The sequence below is a fragment of the Kogia breviceps genome, chromosome 8, assembly GCF_026419965.1.
Source record: "Kogia breviceps isolate mKogBre1 chromosome 8, mKogBre1 haplotype 1, whole genome shotgun sequence".
Lineage (NCBI taxonomy): Eukaryota > Metazoa > Chordata > Mammalia > Artiodactyla > Physeteridae > Kogia > Kogia breviceps.
In genome coordinates this window covers 71768104-71795964 of record NC_081317.1, presented here as the reverse complement: position 1 = coordinate 71795964, position 27861 = coordinate 71768104, and the positions used below count along the sequence as shown (strand labels likewise).

General features: G+C 40.1%; 1 protein-coding gene across 3 annotated transcripts in view; it reads left to right on the top strand.

The window, feature by feature from the left end:
- DOCK8 (dedicator of cytokinesis 8) overlaps positions 1–27861 on the top strand; it is a 225745-nt gene that overhangs the window by 45930 nt on the left and 151954 nt on the right. For all 3 annotated transcript variants that reach the window (XM_059073322.2, XM_067039548.1, XM_067039549.1), the window contains exons 2-4: positions 1492–1594; positions 14390–14565; positions 17326–17397. In XM_059073322.2, coding sequence (XP_058929305.1) covers positions 1492–1594; positions 14390–14565; positions 17326–17397 — 351 coding nt within the window. The remainder of the gene's footprint in view (positions 1–1491; positions 1595–14389; positions 14566–17325; positions 17398–27861) is intronic.

The window sequence follows — 27861 nt, the reverse complement described above, 5'->3', positions numbered from 1 at the left end:
TGATTTGCATTTCCTTGATGGATAATAGACTGCTTACTCGTTATCCTAGTATTTTCTCATACTTTAAAAAAATAGAGAGAAAATACTTCGGGAAATGAAGGAGTACAATTACTACGGGCTGCTATAACTTCTCTGGGGGTTCACATCTCATTGCATCATAGTGTAAGGGGCCACTGCTGACAAGAATGTGCTCCAGCCATTTTCTTCCTTTCTTATATCCATTCATCATTCAGGATCCTGGAAAGGAGAGAGAATTGTCTTACGTTGGGTTATGTGCCCACCCCTTTGATTTGTGGTTTTACCTGTATAGCATGAGTGTGCCAATCCTGAAAGGAGATTGAGGTGCTCTTGGGTTGGAAGAATGGATGCCACAGGTGCAGCCAGGACAGGTTTCCTGCCCCTCTGGATGCGCCACATTACTAAGACTGGGAGCCAAGCAGGTCATGTCAGAAACCTCATCATGCAGAAAAATGAATAATTATGCCCTAGCATACTTCATAATGGAGAAAATATAAGATTTATTTATAATATTTAAATATTTTATTTTAAGTTCTAATTTTTAAAATGTGTATATCTCTGTTGGACATGCAGCATGTTTCAAATAGGTCTCATTTTGATCCTCAATAATGCCAGTTTCTAGTTATTTTCTATAGTGGCCTCATTGTGGTTTAAGTACACTTTTGTGAACTAGGCTAAGAATCCAGATACCAAAGACTGACTTAATGAGAAAACGTGTTCTGAGTTACAAACAGATGACCAACAAGTGAGTGCACAAAAGTCAACCTGCTCATAATCCGGGATATCACTTGTCGGTAACTCCTGCCCGCAGGTGTGCGTAGACAGTGGAGAGCGACTCTCCTCTGCTCGGTTCCCGGCTACAGGGATGTTGTCTGAGGGCTCAGCAGTGTCACTGCGGCTGACTCAAAGGATGACTCACTAGGAGTGGTTTGAAACAAATACAGTCCTTGGAATTCCAGGTAGCATCTCAGGTGCCTGTGAGGAGGTGGAAGTGTTCATATAACAGGTCGCTGGCATTTTCTGTGAAAGCAGGCAGCGACCATAAGGGCTCAACTACTTGAAAGGAGAGTGACTGGTTCAAGATGGCGGCTTGGGGTTTAAAGGACTCTCGTCAGAGGCCAGATGTCCTCATGTGGAGAAAACGCCTTTGAATGGCTTGGGAAGAAAGAGCCAAGTGCCCTGGATTTTTTCCTTGGGTTGCAAACTCTTCTTCCTCCTCATGCTGTCATCCTTCCAGTATTGGGCAAGAGCCATAACTGCAGGCGTCCTGGCTTCTCTGAACTTCTCAAGAGTGTATATTATCATCCAAAAGCTCTGGTGTCTACCCACAGGCCACTGAGGACATTTTAGTCAGTTCTGCTGGTCACCCGGCTAAGGAATAAGTTTTATAACATGCTATCAAAGATTGTATCTATAATTGTAATGATGTTTTAAAATAACCACTTCATTTAGATTTTTCTGTTTTAACCCAAGGTATTCTTCTGCGGAAATAAGGAAACAGTTTACCCTCCCACCAAACCTTGGCCAGTACCATCGACAAAGCATAAGTACCTCTGGCTTCCCCTCTCTTCAACTAGTAAGTATGAGCTACAGGTTTGCTTAGAGAATGGTCAAGGGCAGAAGTGCCCAGTGTATACTTTTGCTTCCTAAGTCTTAGATTTTCCCACTGATACCTTACATCACCAACCACCAGTTCCTGGCTCTGCACTGCTTTTTGACATCAATTCCCCTCTCTCCCTCCGTCCACTAGGGCTGGGAATACAAAGTGGATCTCCAGGGTCTATGATTCTGAAATCTCTGGACTCAGTGGACTTCCAGGCTATTTGATTTCACCCAAATTATGATTCATATTTTGGGGAGGGGAAGGATTAGCCTGGAAACTTAAAACCATTTGTAACATGCTTTTATTGGGAAAAAATGTATTCCCAAATCTGAAAAGCCAAGTTATGAACCTTAAGCTTTTTAAATAATTTTTTTGGAAGTGTAATTTACATACAATAAAATTTCACTCATTTGTAGGTGTTTGAGGAATTTGGCCAATTTATAGTTAACCTGTACTCAGTCAATATATAGAACTGTTTCTTTACCCTAAAAAAGTCCCGTCATGCCCCATTGCATTGGGTCTCCTCTCCCAACCCACAGCCAGCAGCCCTAGGCAATCGCCAATACACTTCTGTCATCATAATTTTGCCTTCTCTGGAACTTCATGTCCGTAGAATCAGACAGTACAAACCTTCATTTTTAAAACACACTCCCCCTTTTAAGTTGAAGATTGTCTACATTTTTATATTAACGCCAATTGTTGAGTGTGTATACATATGTTATGTTATTTGAGGACTACATGTGAGGAGTGTGCCCGGTGGGTTAAATCTGACATAAATGAGATAGTTTATAAAACCAGAAGTGAGTCTTCACTTCCTTTTTAAGAGAGCTACCAGCCTCCACTGTACTCACTTCCCCTCACAGCACAGCCCCACTTTCTTGCTCGTTCTCGTGGTTATCTTAAGGAGATTAGGTTATTTTTTCTTTCTCACTTATTACTTCAAAACCACTTCTGCTCTTAGAAATTTTGTAACCTTCCACTCAGTTTCCTGTAGCCGCCATTTTGCCTCCTGTAACAGTTTCCACGCCGTGTAACTGTGTATCTTTTGAAGGTATGTTTACTGGAGTGATTTGTGGTTCTTTCAGTAGGATAATTTGTGTGTTGTGTCACTGATGAAATAGTAGTACTAAAAAATGTATAGCACCTTTTACTGCAAGAGGTGACTTTCAATGACAGTTCTTTAAAAAATCTACTTATGACTTCGGTGGCTTGTTCAACTGCCCTTTTTATTTGTACTTTTCCTGTCTGTTTAGAGTCACAGATTATAATAAAAGCACACTAAGGGCATAATGTCCGTGCTTTCAGATGTATTAGATATGCTTTAATTCAAGATAAATTAGATACGCTTTTTGGTTTCATGTGGTGCCGGTATAGATTTCATTGAAAACCAAAAAAAATTTTTTTTTTAAATTTCTGACTCACATTGTCTTCCAAAATATGCAAAATGCAGTTAAAAAATGACTGGATACATTTTTAAATCTTAAACAAGGTGGGGGAAGTGGGGTGTGGTGCTTTGCTTCTTTGTAAATTCAGACTGCAGCTTTCTGCAGTAGTTGTCTTGAGAAATAGTGTGGACCTCACTATTAAGAGGCTTTAAGGAAGTTTAACTCACAGGCTTTAACCCCTTAGCTACACACCAGCTGCAGCCTGAAATTTCTTCAGGAGAAATCTTTTTTATTTAAAGTCACAAATTTTAAAAATTGTTTCTTATTTTTGCAGGCGTTCTTTTGGTAGTTATGCCGCATCATCAGGTTTTGACAAAAGTGAATTTGGATGAATCACTTCATTAGCTAGGTGGTAGAGTTAACATGTGGCTTAACTTCTAATAGAATATGTCAAAGAAATAGCAAAAATGTTTAACTATACATGAATCATGTGGTCCTGTCATAATTTCTACCTGGTTCTATTTGCAAATAAATAGCCTTTAAAATGTATTTCTCCTGGTTAATTCCAGTTTGGTCTTCTGAATATTTTCCCCCAGACCTCTACCCCAGCTTCAGCACAGTGTACTGACCCTGCTCCTTCTTGTTAACTGCCTGAAGAGCAGGTGGAATGAGAGAGCAAAAGTCTGCATTTGATTCCTCTTTTGTTTTTTAAATGCAAGGACTGCTCAGGAAATCCCAGCACACTAATGTTTACGTGATGGTCTTGTTGTAATGTCAGAATGAAGTGACTGTTCTTTTCCTTGAGTCATCTTCCCGAATGAAGGTTCCTCCAACAAAAAAATCATCCACTTACACGGTGATTTCCCTTTCCCTTAAAAAAATTATTTTCTTTCATAGAAAGATAATGGGACATTTCAGGAAGATTTATTTCTGGCAAGGCAGAGGAGTAGTTTATCACCTAAAGACTCTCACCCTGAAGCACCTTTAAAAAAACTTTTCTTAAATGAGAAGCCATAGACTGTTCATTGTATGATTTTAGACGATTGGAAAATTTGATTAAGTGCGTTTTGCCCTTTATTTCCCTTACCTTTGTTTATAGAACCACCATTTCAACAACCCCACATGCTGATATAAATGTTTAATTTTTAAAAGTATTTAATTGGCACCACGTTATTTATTTTAATTTAATTTTTATTTTATATTGGATTAGAGTTGATTTACAATGCTGTGCTAGTTTCAGGTGTACAGCAAAGAGATTCCGTTACATATATACATATATTCATTCTTTTTCAGATTCTTTTCCCATATAGGTTATTAAAGCATATTGAGTAGAGTTTCCCGTGGTATACAGTAGGTCCTTGTTGACTTTCTATTTCATATATAGTAACGTGTCTCTGTTAATCCCAAACTCCTAATTTTTCCCCCCAACCCCTTTCCCCTTTAGTAACCATAAGTTTGTTACTGAAGTCTGTAGGTCTGTTTCTGTTTTGTAAATAAGTTCATTTGTATCATTTTTAAAGATTCCACATATAAGTGATATCATAGGATATTTGCCTTTCTCTGACTTACTTCACTTAGTATGATAATCTCTGGGTCCATCCATGTCGCTGCAAATGGCATTATTTCATTCATTTTATGGCTGAACAGTATTCCATTGTATATATGTACCACATCTTCTTTATCCATTCATCTGTTGATGGACATTTAAGTTGCTTTCATGTCTTGGTTATTGTAAATTGTGATGCAATGAACACTGGGGTGCATGTATCTTTTTGAAGTATGGTTTTCTCCGGATAAATGCCAGTAGTAGGATTGCTGGATCGTATGGTAGTTCTATTTTTAGTTTCTTAAGGAACCTCCATATTGTTCTCCATAGTGGCCATACCAATCTACATCCCCAACAACAGTGTAGGAGGGTTCCCTTTTCTCCACACCCTCTCCAGCATTTACTGTTTGTAGACGTTTGATGATGGTCTTTCTGACCAATGTGAGGTGAAACCTCATTGTAGTTTTCATTTGAATTTTTCTAATAATGAGCAATGTTGAGCATCTTTTCATGTACTTTTTGGAAACTGGTACCAAGTTATTTAAAACCCAATCAATTATACCTTGTTGTTGTTTTGCAAGAGGCTGGAACTTGCAGTCAGATGGATCTGGGGTGGAGCATAACTGTCACTTATTAGTTACATAATTTGGGGCACGTTAAATAACCTTGATGAAGGCTTCAGTTTCTTCATATGCACTATGGGCATAGTAATGCTACCCCTATTAGGGTTAATATAGAATGATAAAATAGATGCTGTGTACACAGAGGCTAATGTTGCTGTCTATTTATTTGGCACTATGGAGGCACTGTAGGAGATTTCAAGAAGATGAATAGGAGATGGTTTTGCCTCTTAAGGGCCTTGTAATATATTCGGGAAGGCAGATAATACGGAGAATCCATGCTGGCTTTGGGTGTGGTAGGTGTTCAGAGGAGAGAAAGATCCAAGATAAAAGAGGAGGTAAAGGCTTGGAGGGGGAGGTTGAGAAGATTTAGAGGAAGGTTCTCAGACCAGGCTCTCATTAGAATCATCTGAGACCATTAGAAACATACCTGTGGCCTATCATAGAACAATTACATCAAAATCCCTAGGGTTGGGGTCCAGGTATCAGTATTTTAAACTTCCATGGGACTTTAACATGTGGTCCAGGTTGAGGATCATTTAAAGAACCTATATGTTGATAGATAGAAGTAGTCCAAATTGGAGGAAGAACATAAGAAAGGTAAAGTTTCTTTTGTTGTCCTGGTTGCTGTGAATTTCAGAAAATGTAGTAAGTGAGGACTACTTGCTAATCCTGTGAATATATTTTTATATAAATATAGTGGATTCTGTCATAATCTGATAAATCAAATGAGAGGAAGGTTGCGTTTGATCTTGTGGGTATGTGTGTGTGCATGTGTGTATGTGTGGTGTTACTGGGTTTTTGTTTTTTTAACCCTAATTGTAAATGTTAGCTGTGGTGATTGTGTAAACATGCATTTTCAAAGTAGAGAAAATTTTTTAAAATTTTGCATTTTTGAATATGAAGAGGATTCACCATTTAGAGTTGGTTTTATAAAACAAAATGCAGGGCTTCCCTGGTGGCGCAGTGGTTGAGAGTCCGCCTGCCCATGCAGGGAACACGGGTTCGTGCCCCGGTCCGGGAAGATTCCACATGCCGCGGAGCTGCTGGGTCCGTGAGCCATGGCCGCTGAGCCTGTGCGTCCAGAACTTGTGCTCCGCAACGGGAGAGGCCACAACAGTGAGAGGCCCGCGTACTGCAAAAAAAAAAAAAAAAAATAGCAATGATTACAGACTTGCCCTGTGTCTTTTTGACACTCCTAACACTCCCATCAGAGTCCTTTGTGGCCAGTGCCAAAGAGGGGCTTGTGAATAGAATCACCTGTGCATCACCCATTGGCCTTGGAATTCTCCATTGCCCTAGCTATGTGAATAGGTTGGCCAGACCCCCTCTGATGCCAATCATCTATAAAGGCAAACAACTGTATATTAGTTGTCTTCATTAAGATGAAACTGTAAAACAGTAAAATTATTTTTCTGATTATTCAGAGTAGAAAGGAGAGTAAAGCGTACAAGAGAAGAAAGGTAGGTCTTCTGTGCCCTAAGTTAGAAAGGATTTGAGATACTGTGTGCATGGTTAATAACTTAACTTACATTTTTATAGAGGAAAAGTGTTATTTTTAAAAGTGAGAATAGAAAAATTTTGAAGTAAAATGGAATGAATCAGCTGGATCATAACAGCTCTGGCTGAAGAGAAGGATGTAGAAAGCCACATCCTGGATATAAATCAAAACATTATGGTTACACGACATGTTTGTATATAACAGTTACAGGGGAAAGAAAAAAGGAGGTCTCATACCTTAGAAAGCATTCTTTTTTGTTTCGTGTTTAAGCTTCTCTGCCATAAAACAACCTTTTTTTTTTTAACCACTAAGGATGATCTAAATGGTGGCTCACTTGATAAACGTGGTCTTTTTTATTTTTCCTTTGTGCTTCATCTTTCAAAGAAGTTGGACTATGCTTAGGTTTCATTGATTTCACTGGAGGGGACATGATGGAAAATGAAGATTTCATTACAATTTTCATGGAAATTCACAGTGGAAGGCAAAATGAAAGAGTGCCACCCTGCCCGCAGAGCATGAATTTCATTACTGTCACTGTAGAGCAGAGGAATCAAATCAGTCTTGGTAAGATTAGATTGATGTCCATTATGGCATGTCAGTATCTTCCATGCAGTGGCATCAGTGGAAGATTGCCATTGGTGGAAACAAGGAAGTATTCTTTAATCTAAGCCATGAAGTACTTTGAAATATTGAAGCCAGAAGAACTTTACTGCCTTCTGCTCTGTTTACTTAAAGATAGTAGAGAGCCAAGAGGATTGCTTTACATATTCATGTATTCAGAAAACATGTATTGGGTCTCACTCTGTGCCAGGAGCTGGGGATACAGTAGTGAATGTAACAAAGTGTGTATCTTCATGAGCTTACATTCTGGAATGAGAGACATAGACAAATAAGTGAATGTAGACTATCTCAACGGGTAGTAAGTGCTTTGAAGAATGAAACGTGGATAGGGAATAGAGAGTGACACAGAAGAGAGCACTATTTTATTTTATTTTATTATTATTTTTCTCCAGTACGTGGGCCTCTCACCGCTGTGGCCCCTCCTGTTGCGGAGCACAGACTCCGGACGCGCAGGCTCAGCGGCCATGGCTCACGGGCCCAGCCGCTCCGCGGCATGTGGGATCTTCCCAGACCGGGGCACGAACCCGTGTCCCCCGCATCGGCAGGCGGACTCTCAACTACTGCGCCACCAGGGAAGCCCGAGCGCACTATTTTAGATTGAGGGGTCTGTGAAGGCTTGGAGGTCTGGAAAGGAGACACTTGGGAAGAATTCTGAATGAACTTAACAGGTATTTGAAGGAAGAATATTCGATTTAGAAAGAACAGCAGGAGCAAAGTCCCCAGGGCAAGAGCATGTGGCATGTGCCCCAGAAACAGTAAGGATGCAGACAGTGAGCTGAGCAGAGTGGACAAGAAGAGATGGGACCGAAGAGGAATCAAGGCTGGATCATAGGCTGCAGAGGCCAGGGAAGAACTTTAGCTCTTACTCAGATTAAGATGGGAAGTCACTGGAAGCACAGGCTCAGCACTATCTGAATTTTTATTATAAAGGTTGCTTATAGGGTTCTTTTTATAAAGATCACTCTGGCTGCTAAGTGAAGAATAGACCGGAGTGGGGAGGGCAGTTAGGAAATTGTCACAGTAACTCAACAAAACAATGGTGGTGCTTTGGAATAGGGTGGTGGCAGTAGAAAAGGTGAGAAGTGGTTGGATTCTGGATATATTTCAGAAGTAAAGTGGATAGGATTTTCTGATAGATAATATGCAGGATGTAAGAAAAAGAGAGAAATCAACATTGTCTCCAAAGATTTTGCCCTGGGCAGCTGGTGGAGTGGAATCGCCACTTGCTGAGATGCACAAACCTGGAAAGTATGGGAAGAGCAGATCGGCAGGAAAGTTAAGTCATTTTGAATTTGTCATGTTTGAGAGGCCTGTTAGATCACCAAGGTGCGATGTTGAGATGTAACTGGAAAAATCAACCTGAATATCAGGGCAAAGGTAAAGGCTACAGATATATAGCTATAATTTTACAAAGAAAGAAAAACAAGGTATTTAAAGTCATGGACATAGATGAGATCATATGGGAGTAAATTCAGATTGGGGAGAGAAGATGTTTTAGGACTGAACCCTAGGGCTCTGCAAAGGAGAAGGAGAACCTAGGAAAAGTCATGTCCCCAAAGTAGAGTGACCGAGTATCTGTTCCAGTTTGCTGGACTGAGGGGTTTCCTGGTACATGGACTTTCAGAGATTGGGACACACTAGGACAGTTGGTCCCTCTCCATATGAAGAAAGTGTTTCAAGAAGGAAAGAGTGATTAACTGTCCAGTGCTATAGATTAACCAGGAATGAGCAACAGCCACTGAATTTGGCAACATGGAAGTCTTGGGTGACTTTGACCAAGACTCGTCTCTCATGAACAGCCAAGTTGATTGGAGGACCACCCACCACAGGGATAAACATGCATGAGGGTACAAGGCCAGGGCATTTGGAAGCTTCCCCAGTGTTGTAACAAAGGACCCAGGTCTTTTCTGATTACCTGTGTGATTTGGACCAAGTTATGTAACTTCTCTGTTTTTCAGTATCCTTATTTGTGAAATATTGTCCAGATTTGTTATTTTAATCATTGTCAGTGTGATGACGGCATACTATGCTGTGCTAAGGCTACATAGATTAATTTTAAACAGACATGGTTCTGATGCTGTAGAAATTTTCAGCTTCAAAACAAATTGAATCCTACCCCGTGTCAGGAAACTAGCCCTTGATGTGCATTAGGGGACAAGGAAAAACTTGAACCCTCTTCATTAAAAATGAATATTTGTCTCTGAATAAGCTTTTAGAGTATTTATACTTTTTGTGTATTTCTAGTCTTCTATTGATCAGACATCTGAAGAAAATAGCTAGAAAGAAAGACTGCACGAATCTTCACTAGAGGAGTGTTGAAAATTGATTGAGGGCATTGATTGTGTCGCCTTGTCCTAGTGCTAGACTGCTTAGGACCCCAGCGAGTATTTGCTGAATGAGTGAAAGTTGGTGTATTATTCTAGATTCAACCAGAGCAGTGGAACTGGTAGGAGATGCATCTTCATGTGTATTAAGGAATTGATTGCAGGGAATTGGTTCACCCACTGGTGGTGGCTAAGCAAGCCTGGAGTCCACGGGGCATTCAGGAAGGCAAGATCACAGCAAGCTGGAACTCCACGGGCATGAGCTGAAGCCTGGAGCCCTGAACTTCCACAGGGCCTCCACTCTCTTTGAAAAGACATCCAACTGATTAAGTCAGGCCACCCAGGCTAATCTCCCTTTTGATTATCTTAAAGTCAACTGGTTAGAGACTTTAATTACATTGGTAATATCACTTCACAGCAGCACCTAAATTAGTGTTTGATTGTATCAGGAGGTGTGTGTATGCTACAGAGTAGCTGCAGTCTCCTGTCCTCCAGTTCTGACAAGTGAAAACCCCTGTAGCCAACCACAACTGGAAGAATACTAGGAAGGGAATTTGGAGGAATGTAGCTCTGCTGAGCCAAGTTGACACATCACAAAGCCATCACAATCAAAGCCTGATTTAGGATAATTTGCAGTCTTAAGTTGTTTTGTTTTTAAAAATGGGGTTTTTTTGTTTGTTTTTATTTTGATTATTTAGGGTTTTTTCTTATATTGTTTTAACAAATGATAGACATGATGTGATAATTCCTTGTATAAGATGACCTTGAAATTACTTTGGATCATACCATTTAAACTAGTCTTGAGTCTCCACTGACTAGGAGGCCACATATAACTCAGTAGCAGAGAAAACAGAAATAGTAAATTTTCACATTTGGCTTTTACGCTCCCAAGAGCCCAAGGGACTGACCTCAGAATATCCCCCTCCGGCCCCATTCCCAAACTTCAGCCCCCAATGAAATGCAAAACCACTGTAAATCTCTTCAATATTAGTTTACCCCTAAATGTGTGTATGTGTTAATTGCTTAATAATAAAACCTACTCTTGAGATTGACTTCAGATAGTTTCGAGGACAGAAATCTCTTTTGGTTCCTGGTTATTTGAATATGCAAGAGGAACTTGCTTGGAGGCCTAGATAACAGTAGTTGGCCTCTCCACCCACTTGCCTACAGCAGGACTAGTTTACATCTCTTTTGGAATGAACAGTTTCCTCCCTTGTTAGTTTCAGCATAGAAAGGGTGGTGGTGACTCGTTATTAAATGCCAGCTTATGTGTAGTGCTAGAATGATACTCAAGAATTCTGTCATTATGGCTTATTCTTATCGTCTATTCAGTCTTGAAGTAGATTCAGACCGTAAGAGAGTTTATGACTTTATGATCAACTGTGTTTATTTTATCTCATTTTATTTTATTTTGTGGTACATGGGCCCTTCACTGTTGTGGCCTCTCCTGTTGAGGAGCACAGGCTCCGGACGCGCAGGCTCAGCGGCCATGGCTCACGGGCCCAGCCGCTCTGCAGCATGTGGGATCTTCCCGGACTGGGGCACAAACCCGTGTCCCCTGCATCGGTAGGCAGACTCTCAACCACTGCACCACCAGGGAAGCCCATCAACTGTGTTTATTGCTTTTGGCACATTGCTGCACAGTTAGTGCTCAGTGATGACACTGTATTCTTTGTCATAGCTCCCCCCTCCAAAGATAGCATTTTATATGTGAGAAGGTGGCAAGTTTCCCCATCTCACAGTTGACTCAAGGTCTGGGGAAAGAGGCATGAGAGTAGCTTCCTGTATTCATCTTTATCCCTAAGGGCCAACTCAGTGACTTGCACTTAGTAGATGTTCAGCAAGTAATTGAACTTGCTGATGAAGTTCAAAAATGGAGTCAGCTATCGTTTGCCCCCCGGCTCTTCAGCAGCCTGTCCTGTAGGTAACAGGTGCCAGTAGCAGCCAGGTTTTTCTTATCCCTTGTGGCTTTGAATTTTAGGGACATGATAAGTATAATACTTTGGCTGGACCTAAATTTTTTTCTCTCTGATGATTTCACACAAATGCCATTTCTCTGTGGAAGCTTCTACCTACTATTGGTTGGCCAAAAAGTTCCTTCGGGATTTTGTCCGTTAAGATGTTACAGAAAAACCCAAAGGAACTTTTTGGCCAACCCAATAGTTATTAGTGCTAGTGTCACATTGTTTCAAATGTGCTTCAATATAATTTTTCAGTATATCTTTTCAATGCCTCTGCTTGAATAATTGATATTCTTCATGATAAATTTACGTTTAGTATCACTTTAATCAGTTAATTACTTCACTATTATTACTTTGAGAAGCCAATCTCATGAGAAGTTCAGAGTGGAACTTGTGCATGGTGGCAGATGGATTTATTTTACTCTCTTTCTTTTTTTTTTTTTTTTTTTTTTGCGGTACGCGGGCCTCTCACTGTTGTGGCCTCTCCCGTTGCGGAGCACAGGCTCCGGACGCGCAGGCTCAGCCGCCATGGCTCACGGGCCCAGCCGTTCCACGGCATGTGGGATCTTCCCGGACCGGGGCACGAACCCGTGTCCCCTGCATCGGCAGGCGGACTCTCAACCACTGCGTCACCAGGGAAGCCCTTTTACTCTCTTCTAAACACACTTACCACTGCCTTGTGTTTAATTATTTCTGGAAATCCAGATTCCCTGGAAAGCCTGCAAGAGAAAACAAAATTAGGAGTCTGCCTGGGTTTGAATTCCAGATGCGCTACTTCCCAGCTATGTAAACATGGGCAAATGATTAAATCTCTAGCCTTCAAAGTCCTCATCTGTAAAATGAGGGTAATAAAAGAGTGTACTTTATAGAGTACTGGTGAGGATTAAATGAGATAATGTCTAGAATGACCTAGCACAACTTCTTGACACATAGTGCTCAAAAATTTTTAGTTCAAGGGTATAAACTTTACAGTAATGAGGTTGAGTATGCAAACAGTGCAATCTCTTCATTTCGAGTTGAAGTCATTTCAACTCTGCCCCTGAACTCTGTGCCGTGTTGTGATAAGGAGTGGAAAGTCTGCTTTCTCCTTCGGGGTTGGTCTTACGTAAGTCTGCAGTATATTTTTTTTGTTGTTCTGTGCGTGGATAATGCCTGTTGTTCCCTCTGGGAGAGGTCAACAATGTCTTTTTGCAAGCTGACCCCACCTGGCTTCTGCATAGCCTGATCTGCAGTTCTCTGAGCCCTTAATGGTCCCAGATGCTTCATTTTGAGAGGCCCCTCTAAGGACTGTGGTCCTCTCCTTAGCTGACGTCCAGGTCCCCAGTCAGAACCCAGGGAAAGAAATTTCCTTGTCTTCAGTCACACTTTGTGGGAGCCTTGGGGAACCAGGGGAGTGTCTGTGCTCTCTCCTACTGAAGAATGTCCTGCTGCCTTCTCTTCTGCCCCTTTTGGTCCTGCTGGCATAAGGCATTATGTAAGCCAGCCACTTCAAGAATCTCAGACAAGGAGGGCATGTTTGCTCACTTCTCAGCTTCGTCCTCACTCTTTCACGTGTCACTCAGGTCTCCACCACCACCAGGGACACATAGGTGGGAGGAGACAGGGCAAGCCACACTTACCTTCTCTAATAATCTTGCCTCTTCCATGGCGCTTTGTTCCTCTTCTCTAACCTGGAGCCTTACATCTAGCCTGGTGTATGGTTTCAGGGTGATGAAAAACCGGTTTTGTCAGCATTTCCTTTGGATCTTTCCTTGTTTCAGAGCGTTTCAGAGCGAGGCAGTACAAGTCAAGAATCTGGGGTGTTTGTTGGACTGATGACTCCAAATAGTCTGCCATAAATGAACACCACAGAGCTGCTGTTATTATTATTACTACTACTACTACCACTACTACACGTCAGCTTGATCTAAGTGATTCTTTTACTCCCTTAAGGCAGTGGTTTCCTAAGTCTAAGTGGATTTCACAAGCTAGAAAAAAATATTTGTTGAATTGCCAACTTTTTCTTTTATCACCTGAGGAAAATTATTTTTTCCTACTTCTATTACCACCTACTTCTATCATCTCTTTTATACCCCCACTATGGAAGGATATAATTGAAGAGATTTTTTTTAAAAAAGGCAATCCTTTTCAAGCAAGTACATTTAGCCTTATGAAAACTCAGCCAGTTGCCCTTAGTTTGCTCATTTAACTGCAGTCAGTGAAAATTCTTCCCAACCGGCACCAGGCAGTGCAGCAGCATTTGGAAATCACTGCCTTGGAGTGTCCCAGCCACCCAGCCTGGTTCACTGTGGGCTGTGATTACGAATGAAGTGCCTTCAAGAATCAACGTATAGGATAACTCAGGCCAAAGAAAGCACTGTACCTAAATACTCAGACAGAAGGACTGTCGAGTTTGCCTGAATTTCTAGAAAATTGCCTCCGATTCGCTGCTTCACTGTATTTGGGTAAGCGTGGCCTCAGAGAGCTTTTGCTTGAGAAATTATAAAAATGCAACAAAGCCTTGTGATGTCATTTTGGATCTTCTCAGGAATCCTCATCAAGATGCAATTAAGCAGAGAAAAATTCTGCCTTGGGGTGTGATTTTAATTACTCACTGTGTTCTGACTTGACTTTCCATGCTGTGTTTCTTTTCCTTTGCATATCACCACTTCTGTGTTTGACAGCTTCTCTAAAGACAGCCCCACTTAGTTGTACATGAAGAGCAAAGTACTTACTGGGAGGAGAGGGAGGACAGGGCACACATATCCTGTCACCTTAGTGCTTTTACCCTAAACCGTGTGGGAACCTCTTTTTCCTTTCCTTGCCCCCAGCCTCAGTTTTATGACCCAGTGGAGCCAGTGGACTTTGAAGGACTTCTGATGACACACCTGAACAGCCTGGATGTGGAGCTTGTCCAAGAGCTGGGAGACTTCTCCGAAGACGACTTGGACGTGGTGTTCACGCCAAAGGAATGTCGAACTTTGCAACCCTCTTTGCCGGAGGAAGGGTAAATTGCTTTCTTAAAATGTGGATGGGATTATGATGATCATGGCTGTTCTTGGTTAGGGAGAGATGCCCTAATTCTGGACTTCTCTTACAAGTAACATGACTCAGACCTATCAAGATGGGCAGGATGTACTACTGTGGTACTGTCACCTACATGTAGATAGATTTTGAACTGGTTTGACCAGAGGCTTTGAAAAGCCATGTGGGCACCAAGCCAGTTAAAGGGCTGCAGTGGGACAAATTCGACTGCTTAAAAAGAGGTGAAGAGTGCAGGCTCTGGACCCAGACTGCCCGGGTCAGCTCAGTGACTGTGGGCGAGTCATGTGACCTCAGGAGGTCATTTTTATTATTAAATTATTAAAAATGACCTTATTTTTATTATTAAAAATAATAATCATTGAAATGCCTCCATGCAGGAGCATTTTAATTGTTTCCGTATATGAGACTGGATCAAGTCACAAAAGTAAGTCCAATCCACATTTCTTGAGCATCTACTATGTGCTGAGAACTGGGATAAAAAGATGAATAAGGCAAAGTGCTTTCTTTTGAAGCAAGTCTTGTCAAGCAGAAAAACAATGGGGAAAGCTCTGTAGTGTGAATATGTGAATAGCTGCTTAGGGTTGAGTTTCTACAGTGGGTTAATCGATGTGTTTACAGGTGTCAGCATTAGCCCTCAGTATCAAATGATGGAGTTATATTTAGATGAAACTCCTGTTATTTCCATAGTGTAGCAAGCAGTGTCTCTTTGGAGATTTAGGATGAAATTTTATTTGCATTCATCTTCAAAACCAAATTAAGATTCACATCCTCCTGAGATTTTCAGCCTTCTCCTCTTCCCCAAGAAGTCCTGGAAATGAGATCATGAAACACGGCCCCTGCCCTCATTACTCGGGGATATTCCAGTTCTATTTTGGATTTTATTTCATCACAGTTTAAGAAGGTTAGATGACAGTGATAGGGTATTATTTGACCTTTTGCTCTTTGTTTAGACAGTTCTCATTCATATAGAAGAGCTGACCATATGCTCTGCTCTAACATTTTGAAGATACTCACTTCCCAGAAAACAAAATCATGGTCATTCTTGGGAAACATTTTTCCCTGTTGTCAGTCCATTTATTCAGATGTGACTTTCATATAGGTAACATCTATTATTGTTACCTTTGGTAGAGAATAATTTAATTTCTTGGTGTAAAATATATAGTTGATTGTCTTCAAATGAGATCAGAATCTTGGAAAATCCCCTTTAAAATACTTACAGTAAGTTTACAGGTAGGAGGATTTTGATTTTTTTTTTTGAAATCTGATAGAAGAGGTAATTTTTTTCTTAACATCAGTTTTTGAGCATAATATTGCCTTGTCACCAGAATTGATAACTAACATGTTATCTGTCTGATGGCTTTCAAATACCCTCTACTATTTCAATCGTTGCCCAAAAGTCTTGTGTATAATTAAAGCCCGGTAAAGTATCATCATCATCAGAGTAAACGACAGCTGACTCCTGTTGAACCCCAGTGCCTATCCGAGAACTTGATGTTGAGCTGTGATAGTATAGTGGGTGTAAACCTGCACTCCCAGGTGAGTGGCCTGGGGTCAGTTCCCTGCTCTTCCACTTGCTGAGTGACTTTGAGAAAGATCTTTTCATCTCATCCCTCTGCAAAATGAAAATAGTAATAGCATCTGTTCTATGGAGCTGATTGACATTAACTGAATTCATACATGTAGAGGGCTTGCATCAGTGCCTAGTGCAGAATGAATGGCACACAAGTGTGAATTATCACAGGTAAGGTCTTATTATGTGCCAGACGCTTTTCTAAGCACTTCACACACTGACCTCATCTTCATCACAGCTCTCCAAAGGGGCACTGCACGATTACTGTCACCACTTACAGTGAGGAAACTGAGGCACAGAAGGGTTGAGTGACTGGCCCAAGGCCATGTAAGCAATGGGGCTGGGATTTGAGTAGTCAGGGCCCAGGGACCACATGTCTGACTTCTACAGTATTCCATCTACAACTAACAGCCAGTCCACAAGGTGGGTACTATTCTTACCCTCTTTCTACAAACCAGAAAATTAAAACTTAGAGCACTTAGACCTCTTTATCTGTAGTACCAACACATTTGGAAGAACAGCAAAAAGAAAAAAAAAAAACCCAGAAACAAACTAACAAAAAATAACCTTTGCTACTGTGGGGAAGTAGTGATTTCTAAATTTCCAGCCTCTGAAGCACTCTAAGAGTTTGTCTCATGACACATTCTGTGCAGTAGACAACAGCTGCCTGAATTAATAATCACTGACCAAAGCCAGGGCCTGCCAGCTCCTCAAAGTACAACTCCTCTTCTTCATGGCTTTCAAAAAGGAAAACATGCATGTCCTAACAAGGTTACACGTGAGCAAAAAATATGCCCAGATTACCCCGGAAGAGACTGGTATTTATACTTCTTCTTGTTTTGTGTGTGATTACAGCTAGTTCTTCCTGTCTTGTGTTGGAATGCCTTCAGGGATAGAGAATAGTCTAATACAATTCAATGTAATAAAGAAAACCCACAAAGCATAAAATGCCAACGTTTGTCTCATCAAAGTAAAACTGTTACTGCCTCAGGAATACTTCAGACACTTGAAAGGATTGGATAACAATGCCCTTCCCATTCTCAGTTGATACGGATTTGACATCATGCTGCTCTCCTTGGTTATGATAAAGGATTGCTTTGTTGTGTTTACCTGGTGGTAATAACATTTTTATGTTGTTTTCCACTGCATTAGGGTTGAACTGGACCCTCACGTCAGGGACTGCGTTCAGACCTATATTCGGGAGTGGCTAATTGTGAATCGGAAGTAAGTGCATTTTTTTCCCTCTTTACATATATACTTACTTTATAACTTTTTAAAAAAAATTAATAAACTTTTTAGAACAGTTTAGGCTTACAAGAAAATTGATTAGAAAGAAGTACTGGGAGTTCCCATATACTACCTCCCACACACATTTCCCCCTATTATTAATGTATTGGGGGTTTTTTTGTGTGTGAGGTTTTTATGTCCTTGAATGACCATGAATATTGATTTTGGGGATTCCAAATAAATTTTAGCAAGTAGGCAAATTTGCAAATGCAAAATCTATGAATAATGAGCATTGACTGTATCTTGTATCACTCTCCTGCTCAAACACCTTCTAAGGCTCTCTATTTCCTACTATATCAAATATAAACACCACCTGCTTGCCTTTCAAGGGCTTTAATAATCTGGCCCAACTCTATCTATTAAAATGTATCTCCCTTAACTCCTGGAGTCCCTTCCTTTCTCTGAGCCTGCGTCAATTCCTCACTGTTGCACCACATGACTGACTCAGTCCTCCCTCCACACCTTTGCTCTTGCTGTCTCCCCTCTGGGCATGCTCTCCCTCCTTTCATCTGTCTACCCAATCCTACCCGTGGATAAAAGATTGTATCAAATTTCCATTTTCTTCATGCAGCTTTCTCTGACTAATTTATCCTTCCTTGGATGAGTCTTACTTAAGTGTGGCATATTTGGTACAATTGATGAACCAGTGTTGATCCATTATTATTAACTAAAGTCCATAGTTTACAGTAGGGCTTATTTTTTGTGTTTACATTCTGTGGTTTTGACAAATGTAAAATGACGTTTGTCTACCACTGGAGTGTCATACTGAATAGTTTCACTGCCCTAAAAATCCCCTCTGTTCCATCTGGTCAACCCTCCCTGGCAACCACTTATCTTTTTACGGTCTCCACAGTTTTGCCTTCTTTCTCCATGTCTTTTTGTGGCTTGATAGCTCATTTCTTTCTTCGCTGAATAATATTCCACTGCATGGATTTACTATAGTTTGTTCATCCATTTACCTACTGAAGGAGAAAGTTACATTTTAAACACAAAGAATAGAGCCCTTTTATTTCTCTTCTGATGAATTCCTGGGGGGTGGGTGTGGGTATTAATGAATGGAAACTTGGCCTCAAATTCAAAGGCACATTTAAATTTATGACCAGGAAATAAATTACTTGCTTGCCTTCTAGTCAAAAAGGCCCTTCTCTCCTGGGTAAATTAAATGTCCTATGACATTGTCCTGAGCTTTCTGTCTCCATGCCAATGACCTGGAGAGTACCCTCTAATGAGAAGCATCTACCCACACTGGAATTCGCAACCTGTATGTGTGTACGTGTTGGGGAGCTGGCTAGGGAGAGTCTGCAATCAGGGACACACCCCACTAGAGAAACATCAGAGAACCTGTGACAACACACAAGTAGTTTGAAATTCTGATATCCTCACCTCTCCTATACTCCGGTAAGAATTACTGTTCTGTGGGATAAATGATGAAAGACTTTGGAAGTTGGGTTTTATCCAGCTCTTGGAAGTGTGCCATTGAATTTGTGCTGATGTGTTTTGGAGTAATGTCAGTATGCATACTATTTTCAGTAGCTGAGAAAGAGAAAGCTTCACTTGTATAAAGTAATTAAGAGAAAGTTAGATGCTAATCCATCATCTGTTCTAACTTGAGTAGAAAACCAAGTTTGCTGGGCAGACAAATAAGATTATACTTTGCTGGTAATAAATAAAAAGATTTCAGAACAAGTTGTTCTCATGCTTTTAAATGTTATAATTAGAGGTACTTTCTGGATATGAAGGTTTGAAAGAAATCTGAGAAGGGACAATAAATAGAAACGTCCATTTTACTACGTTTGGTTTTTATTTTCTATTTGGGACACTGCACTTTTTCATTCTTCATGGCAATTCCCACTGGAATTTTTTTTTCTCTATCTTGAACAAACTTAAAGGACTCTTTATAGAATACTCATAAAAATTTTGGAGATCATAGCGAAACCAAAAGAGAAAACAAAAATCACTCAATTTCACTATAGACAGATAACCACCATTAACATTTGATGTGTTGCCTTTGCATCATATTTCTTTGTATATATTTGTATAAAAATTAAGTCAGATTATGATACTATTTTGCAGCATCCTTTTTCAGTCTTCACAGTAAGTGGTAACTATCTCTTTGCTATTAAATTTTCTTCCTCAAGACAATTCTTAATAGTTGTATAATGTATTTATACAAAAATTTATTTAAACAATTTTAATGTTTAGATGATCCCCTGTTTTTCAGTGTTATACCCAATATAGCAACATTCTTGTGTATAGTTATGGTTTTTTCCCTTTGGAATAAATTCCTACAAGAGGAGTTTCTGTGTGTTTAAGTGTATGCACAAATTTAAGGATTTGGAAATAATATATCAGAAAGATTATTAGCAAGATATGCATGAATCCTCAAGAATATTGGATGTTATCTCTTAATAAATTTCCAATTATATTTGTAAAATGGCTGTCTTTTATTTGCATTTTCTTTGTTTCAATTCTGTATCTTTTTTTCCATAAATTTGTCGTCCATTTGTAAGTTTTCCTTGGTGCTCTGCTTATTCATTAAATTTGTGCATCTCTATTAATGTATTTGTCTGGTCTTGTTTATCTTTAGGGCTGCTTTTATTTGGTAAGGATATTAACCCTTTGTACGTCATATAATACAAATTCCTTGCCCAGGATACTCTTTGTCTTTTAAATTTGTTTATACTTTTTTAACATTCAAAATTATTTATTAGTAAAATCTATACTGACAATTTTCCTTATGATTTATATTTTTGCTGTCATGCTTAAAATTTAATCCATAAACCTAATATTATTTACTAGGAATTTTGAATTACAATGTTAAACTAGACCATTAGCCACTTTGATTATTGCTTCTGTTCCCTCATGTGTCTCCACTTGTTTTTATCTCTTCTGTAGGAACAGTGGTTTTTCATATATTTATTCTATGCAAGTTTTGTATCTTTTTATTTTCACGAAACAAAGCAATGTCTGTTTTAACTTTATGTTTGGCAACATACTGAGGATGGGGATTGTCGTTGGCCCCGTTATCCGCGCACTTGGGTAACGGACCAGCTTGTTTCCCAGAAATTAGCTAATGGACAGGTAGACGTGTGCAACTTCGAAACTCGTTTTCAGTTTCTGGCAAGCTTTGACTAGTGTTCAACTGAGGAAGCACCTCTTCCAACACCACTGTTTGACCTTTTGGTACTCTAAATCTGATACTCTAACATAAAGGCTATACTTCCTATTGCACAGTCCTCCCAGGATCATTCTGCCCTCACATGCATCCATAATATTTTATTTGTGGGGAGACTCCAATACACTATTTCAGGTGCCCTTCATCTCCCAACACTACATATACATTCAGCTAGTTGTTTTCTATGAGTTGTTTCTATATGGTTGCAGAATGATGATAGGAAGAGAAAGGCAAGGAGAAGGTAGTGGTTCTGGTGGTAGTTCATTTCAGTAAAACCAGGTGGAACCTGTGAATGGCTTCATAGATAAGCCACTACAATGAAGAAGGAGAATTTAGATTTCTGACTATTATAGACATTGACTGTTCGGGGACTGGCAGGAAGGAAAGTACAAAGTGCCTTCCTCTTCATTGCCCTGTGGGGAGACAAAGTATGGTACATCCTTCTCTTTGCAGCTGCATCTGATCCACAGAGATTCTGTCTAGACTTTGGCATTAAGTTATCTATTTTGGTGAGTTTCCATTTTTTCTGTGTCTTCATAGGCAGGGAAGTTGGAGAAAGTCACAGTAGTGGTTGCTAACCAGTTGTTACTTAGCATTTAATGAGCTCTCCTTTGAATTTGTTATTTTATGTGCTAAATAATGTAAGCTTGTTTTGAAAGAAATCAAGTAATAAGGAGTGTATTAAGTAAAAAGCTAGTCTCTTGCCTCACTGCTCGCTTTCTCCCTGTCCTTCTCTTCAAGTCACTCTCTTTTTTTTCTAACTTTTTTCAGATGTATTTTTTTATTGAGGTAGCATTGGTTTATAACATTATATGTTTCCCATCTACAACATTTGTATTTTTACTTCTATGTATCCTACAGCATGCTCACCAATTATATTTTTACTTCTATGTACCCTACAGCATACTCACCACCAAAACTTTAGTTCCCATCCATCACCGTATAATTGATCACCTTTACCCATTTCATCCTCCTTCTGTCCCTTACCCTCTGGTAACCACTACTCTGTTCTCTGTTATCTATGTTTTTGAGGATTTTTTGTTTTTTTCAACCCACTCTTAACTGCATGGAGGTCATTGTGTAGCCTCTTCTTTTTATGCCCTCACAAACATACATGAATATTCATATTTACATAAATATTTATGTATGCAAAAATACACATGTACATAAATATTTTAACTACATACATAATATACATTTTTTCAATAATGTCTTTGAAATCTTTCCATATCAAAGACCTATGCCTTTCTTTTAAAATGCTGCCTGGCATTCCAGGGGTGAAGGAAAATACCATAAATTATTGACTTTCTTACTGTGGATGTACACTGCAGTTGTCTCCATTTTCCACAATACAAATGATACCACAATGAATATCTATGCACGTTTGCCTCTACACATGTGTGAATATTTCTGAAGGTAGAAATGGAACCAGTGCATATGATATAGTCTAATAAGTACTGCCAAATTCTTCTCCAGAAAAGTTGTGTTAATTTACTCCATTACCAGCTGGACATGAAACTGCCCTTTCTCCTCATATCCTTGCCAAGGCTGGATATTATTGATTAAAATAAAACTTAAATTCCTCCAATCTTATTCTAGTTATCATTTTAAACCAGAAGCTATTATACCCACTTTCATAATATTGTTTTCTATCACTGGGTTTTCTTCCCTTACCTATCCTAAAATCCCAGTTAAATATACACTTACCATACACCCTGAAGTCCCATTCCTAGGTATTTACCCAAGCAAAATGAAAACCTGTGTTCATTTAAAAATCTGTATGCAAATATTTATAGTAGTTTTATTTGTAATTTCCAAAAACTAGAAACGACCCAAATCGTAGTCAATGGAGGTAATGGATAAACAAACTCTGGTACATTCATGCAATGGAATACTACTCAACAGTAAATTGGAACAAATTATTGATACATGCAGTAACATGGATGAATAAGGTATACTCTGAATAAGGGAATAAGACTAAACATTTAGAAAAGATCAAGAGAAATATTCAGAATAATTTCTGTTTTGGGATTCCTAAATGCTAGCAAAATAAGCAAAATTTAAAATATAAATCATATTGTTCACAAATATCAATTAATAAAAAAGTATTTGGGGGGACTTTTTTTTTTAACTGAAGTGTACTTGATTTACAATGTTGTTTAGTTTCTGGTGTACGGCAAAGTGACTCTGTTTGGAAGCAAATGGAATGACTTTCGAGGGTTAAAAGGCCAGAGAGACTCAGCTCACAGCTCAAATCTCAGTATATCTGTCGGTAGGTTATGTTGGCAGCTTTTCTCACAACCTAAGGTCTGTGCAGTTGGTTTTTGTTCTGTGCGGAAGGACACCAGACTCATTGAGGTGGCTAAAGTCAAGGCTGCTCCCTTCTGTGTGCTTGGCCAAAGGCAGCCCTGTTGAGGGAAGGAGTGAGGAACAAATATGTGTTTTGCATCAACTGCGGGCCTGGCCTGCCCTAGGCGCTGGGGATACAGCTGTGAACAAGACAGAGGCAGCGCCCTTTACAGAGCTCAGGATCTAGGAGGGCAGAAAGCACTAGATAAGTGTTGGAAGGGGAGCACTTCGCAGCGCTGTAAACATCTTTAATGAGATGGTTTAACTTGGTCGGAGGCATCAGGGAGGGTGTCCCCAGGGAATAATAATGATAATAAACAGCCTTTATTGTGAAAAAATATGTATATGTATTCTTTTTCATATTCTTTTCCATTATGGTTTATTATAGGATATTGAGTATAGTTAGCTGTGCTATACAGTAGGGCCTCGTTGTTCATCTATTTTGTATATAGTAGTTTGTATCTGCTCATCCCAAACTTCTAATTTATCCCTACCCCCTCTTCCCCTTTGGTAACAATAAGTTTGTTTTCTATGTCTGTGAGTCTGTTTCTTCTGTAAATAAGTTCATTTGTATGACATTTTAGATTCCACATGTAGGTGATGTCATATGATATTTGTCTTTCTCTGTCTGACTTCACTTAGTGTGATAATCCTCTGGGTCCATCCATGTTGCTTCAAATGGCATTATTCCATTCTTTTTTTTGTTTGTTTTTTTGGCTGTGTTGGGTCTTCGTTGCTGCGCATGGGCTTTCTCTAGTTGCGTTGAGCAGGGGCTACTCTTTGTTTCAGTGCACAGACTTCTCACTGTGGTGGCTTCTCTTGTTGTGGAGCACAAGCTCTAAGCACACAGGCTTCAGTAGTTGTGGTGTGCGGGCTTAGTAGTTGTGGCTTGTGGGCTCTAGAGCACAGGCTCAGTAGTTGTGGTACACAGGCTTAGTTGCTCTGTGGCATGTGGGATCTTCCCGGGCAAGGGATCAAACCAAAGTCCCCTGCGTTGGCAGGCAGATTCTTAACCACTCTGCCACCAGGGAATTCATTTCATTCTTTTTTATGGCTGAATAATACTCCGTTCTCTCTCTGTGTGTGTGTGTGTGTGTGTGTGTGTGTGTGTGTGTGTGTGTGTATGTATATATATACATTATATACATACCACATCTTCTTTATCCATTCATCTGTAGACAGAAGTTTAGGTTACTTCCATGTCTTGTCTGTTGTAAATAGTGCTGTAATGAACATAGGGGTGCATGTATCTTTTTGAATTATGGTTTTGTCCACATATATGCCCAGGAATGGGGCTGGATTGTATGGTAGTTCTATTTTTAGTTTTTTAAGGAACCTCCATACTGTTTTTCATAGTGGCTGCACCAATTTATATTTCCACCAACAGTGTAGGACGGTTTGGGGGGAACTTTTCGAACAATTCCTCAGAAGAAATAACTATTTAAAATATTTACGAAAGTGATTTTGGTTCCAGTTGCTCTAAGTGTGCAAATCATAGTGGTAAAAAAAAAGTAGATCCACGTGTGACCAAACTTCATTTTATCTTGTAATATTTATTTTCTACTTTCTAACAGAGATCTTTGAGAGAGAGCCTCACATGGGCATTCATAAACTTGCTAGCTTCTTCAAAGCTATTCTCACCAATATTCATTAAGCAACATGTATGTGTGTGCCAAATGGGTAAGCTTTTCTAGTGTATAAAATCCTTAGAGGGCTTTCTCTAAGGATTCAAATAAAAAGCTTCACGTGATCTAATGTCCTGGCAAAAAAAACCACCCAACTCAAAGTAATGGAAAATATAGGCAAACATTAAGTTGCTTCCTAAGATTACACTACCCTAAATGGCAACGCACTGAATTAGTGAGTGTTTTTCCTGAGAAATCCAATTTTAAGGGGAAAAGTTCCCAAAGGAATTAACTAACGTTAATTTGTTCTAAGATGGAAAGAAAACAGTGAATTAAAACTCAAAATTCACACTTGCCCTTTTGCCTTTCTTAGGATGTGTACACTCCAGAGGATATTGATGTCGCAGGTTCAGTGTCACATACTTCATAAGGAAACCTGTGTGGGCCACAGGAATAAAAATCCGGAAACAACCTATTAAGACCTTATGTGTGGTAGCCTTGGAGACCAGAGCTATATCTGGTCTTTAGCTTTCTTCCTTGTGTCATAAAATGCACTTATTTCCAAGAGTGTTTACTTACAAGTGAATCCCCACCCCACCCCCGCCAATTACAGCCATGTACCTGCTTCCATTTTCCTACGCCTCTTTCTCCATCGAGTATGGCATAGACATGAGCTGGATTCTAGGACATTTCCCCCAGCTTTAAGATTTTAAGATAAAGAGTTCATACACCGGGCTTCCCTGGTGGCGCAGTGGTTGAGAATCCGCCTGCCAATGCAGGAGACACGGGTTCGTGCCCGGGTCCGGGAAGATCCCACATGCCGCGGAGCGGCTGGGCCCGTGAGCCATGGCCGCTGAGCCTGCGCGTCCGGAGCCTGTGCTCCACAACGGGAGAGGCCACAGCAGTGAGAGGCCCACGTACCGCAAAAAAAAAAAAAAAAAGAGTTCATACACCATATCTGAAAAATTTTATATCAGATTTTCTCCTCAAAAGAAACTTAAATCTGGGAGAAATGAAACTTATTTGGTTATTGTTCTTTTGCTATTTCATGCAAGCGGATGCTTTCTTTTTTGTCCTCCATTTTGTTAGAATGTTTTCTGAAGTCATTTACCTGGATCACCCAAAGACACTAACAAGTGGGCATTTTTTAAAAAAATGAGTTACAGAATACTGTTAAAAGTTCATTCACAACATGTATACTCTAACCCTATATCTGTGTCACCCTCAGGATTTGGGGGATGGAAAGCATTAAGCCTAAATGTATTCCATGGCTGTGGATTTGAAACCAGAGCAAACTGTGCTCCCCTTCCTCATTCTAGATTTAGCATCTACTTCTCCATTTTGAAATCTCAGAAAGTTGCAAAGCTACCTTGTGACAGCAAGGGTAAAGCTGGCTGCAGAGGAGAGGCCAAGGGTTGGCAAGAATGTAAAGATGACTCATTTCAGAAGTGCCAGCCACAGAAGTCAGAAGCCACCATGGGGTAGGTAGTGAGACTGCTGGCTGAGTGCCATCAGCTACCAGAGTCCCAGCCTCATTACCCGACCCAGGCATCTGAGCCAAATAAAGCCATGTTCCTGTTGAGCCCATTTGCAGGCAAGAGAGAGATGGGCAAGTAGCCAGATGGAAGAAAGACTATTTCTCATGAAATAAACACAACCTATTGCTTCTCCAGAGAACTGTGTTCCTTTTCTTCAAACACTACTGTTACCCATTTGGGGACGGTCCAAAGACCAAACATATTTTGAGAGCGTTCTCTTTAGAGGCAGTGTCATGGAGTAGACAGCGTCTAGACTGTAGAGTCTGGGACTTGGGTCCAGATGCTGGCTCCTTATGTAATGGCTATGAGACCCTGGGCAAGTGACTTAATCTCTCTGAACCAGAGTTTCCTCAAGTGTGAAATGGGGGGAAATGTTGCTCATTTTGAAGGCTTATTGTGAAGACAGGAAAATAATACATGTTCCTTTTCTTCTTTTTCCTCTTCCCCTTCCTATACACTTTTCTCTTTCTTTCCTCTCCCTTCTTGTACAATTTGGTGTGAAAACCATCAGAACAAGTTAGCCATCCATGACTCAGGGTGGGAAGTAGCTGAAGAGGACCAGAATAAGGAGTTGAAGGCCAAATACGGTGAGGAGGACACACGTTTAGAAGGGCTGCCTGGCATGGAGAATCAGAATCTACATGGTGTGAGGAGGGCATCTGAGCCTGGGGCAGCCTGACATGTGATAACAGAGCAGACATTCTGAGTAGAATGAGGGGGTGTTACAGGGGGGAGAAGCCTACCATGAGGTGTCAGAGCCCAGGCAATGGACAAGGATGTCCTTGTGGAAGGGTGGCCTGGCACTAAGTGTCAGTGTAGACTGAAGAAGACATCATGCCAGAGGGGCAAGCCTGGTGCAGGGTGTCAGAGTCAGAATATAAGGAGGGCAACATGTGTGGGCATGGAGGGGTGCTGTTAGCAAGGGTTACATTAAGGGGATTAATCAAGTAAGTAAGTATATTAAGGACAGTAGGTGTTAGATTTTTCACTATCTGAGAAGGAAGTTAAAAATATGGAAAGGAAGAAAACTAGAATGGATACAGTGATGTCAGATTGAGATTGCAAGGATCAACATGAACTCCTGGCTTTCAAAACACACACACACATACACACACACACACACACACACACACACACACACGATCCATACCTAACTCTGTTCACTGAGAAAACATAGGAGGAGCAACACCTTAATAGCAATGAGCACAAACAACACCTACATCTTGGCTTCTAAGAACCATTTTCCACTAAAAAGAATCAGAGCTTCTTGGAGAAATGACTGATTCCAGGGTTGAGGAAAGGAAAGTATAAGATCAGCCTGAATATCTTGTGGCAGAAAGCAGGATGTGATCATTGACTGCTGGGGACATGTAAAAAGATGTAAGAGCCAGCCGAAGGGATTCACACCAGTTGAATTGAGGATAATTAGAGCACCAAAATAAATAATAGAAATGGATTAAGATATGTTGAATAAAATAGGAAACTGTGAATCCATATTGATACAAATCAAACTGAAAGCTTGATGAGGAATGGGGCATTTACAACAATCAAAGCCAAATGGAGGGACTTTCTAAATAATAACTGGCCTATAATCTTAAGGTCATGAAAGTCAAGGAAACACTGAGGAACTGTTCCAGAGTGAATAAGAGTAAATAAATGTGACATATAAATGCAATGCATGACTTTGGACTAGATCCTTTTGCTCTAAAAGGCA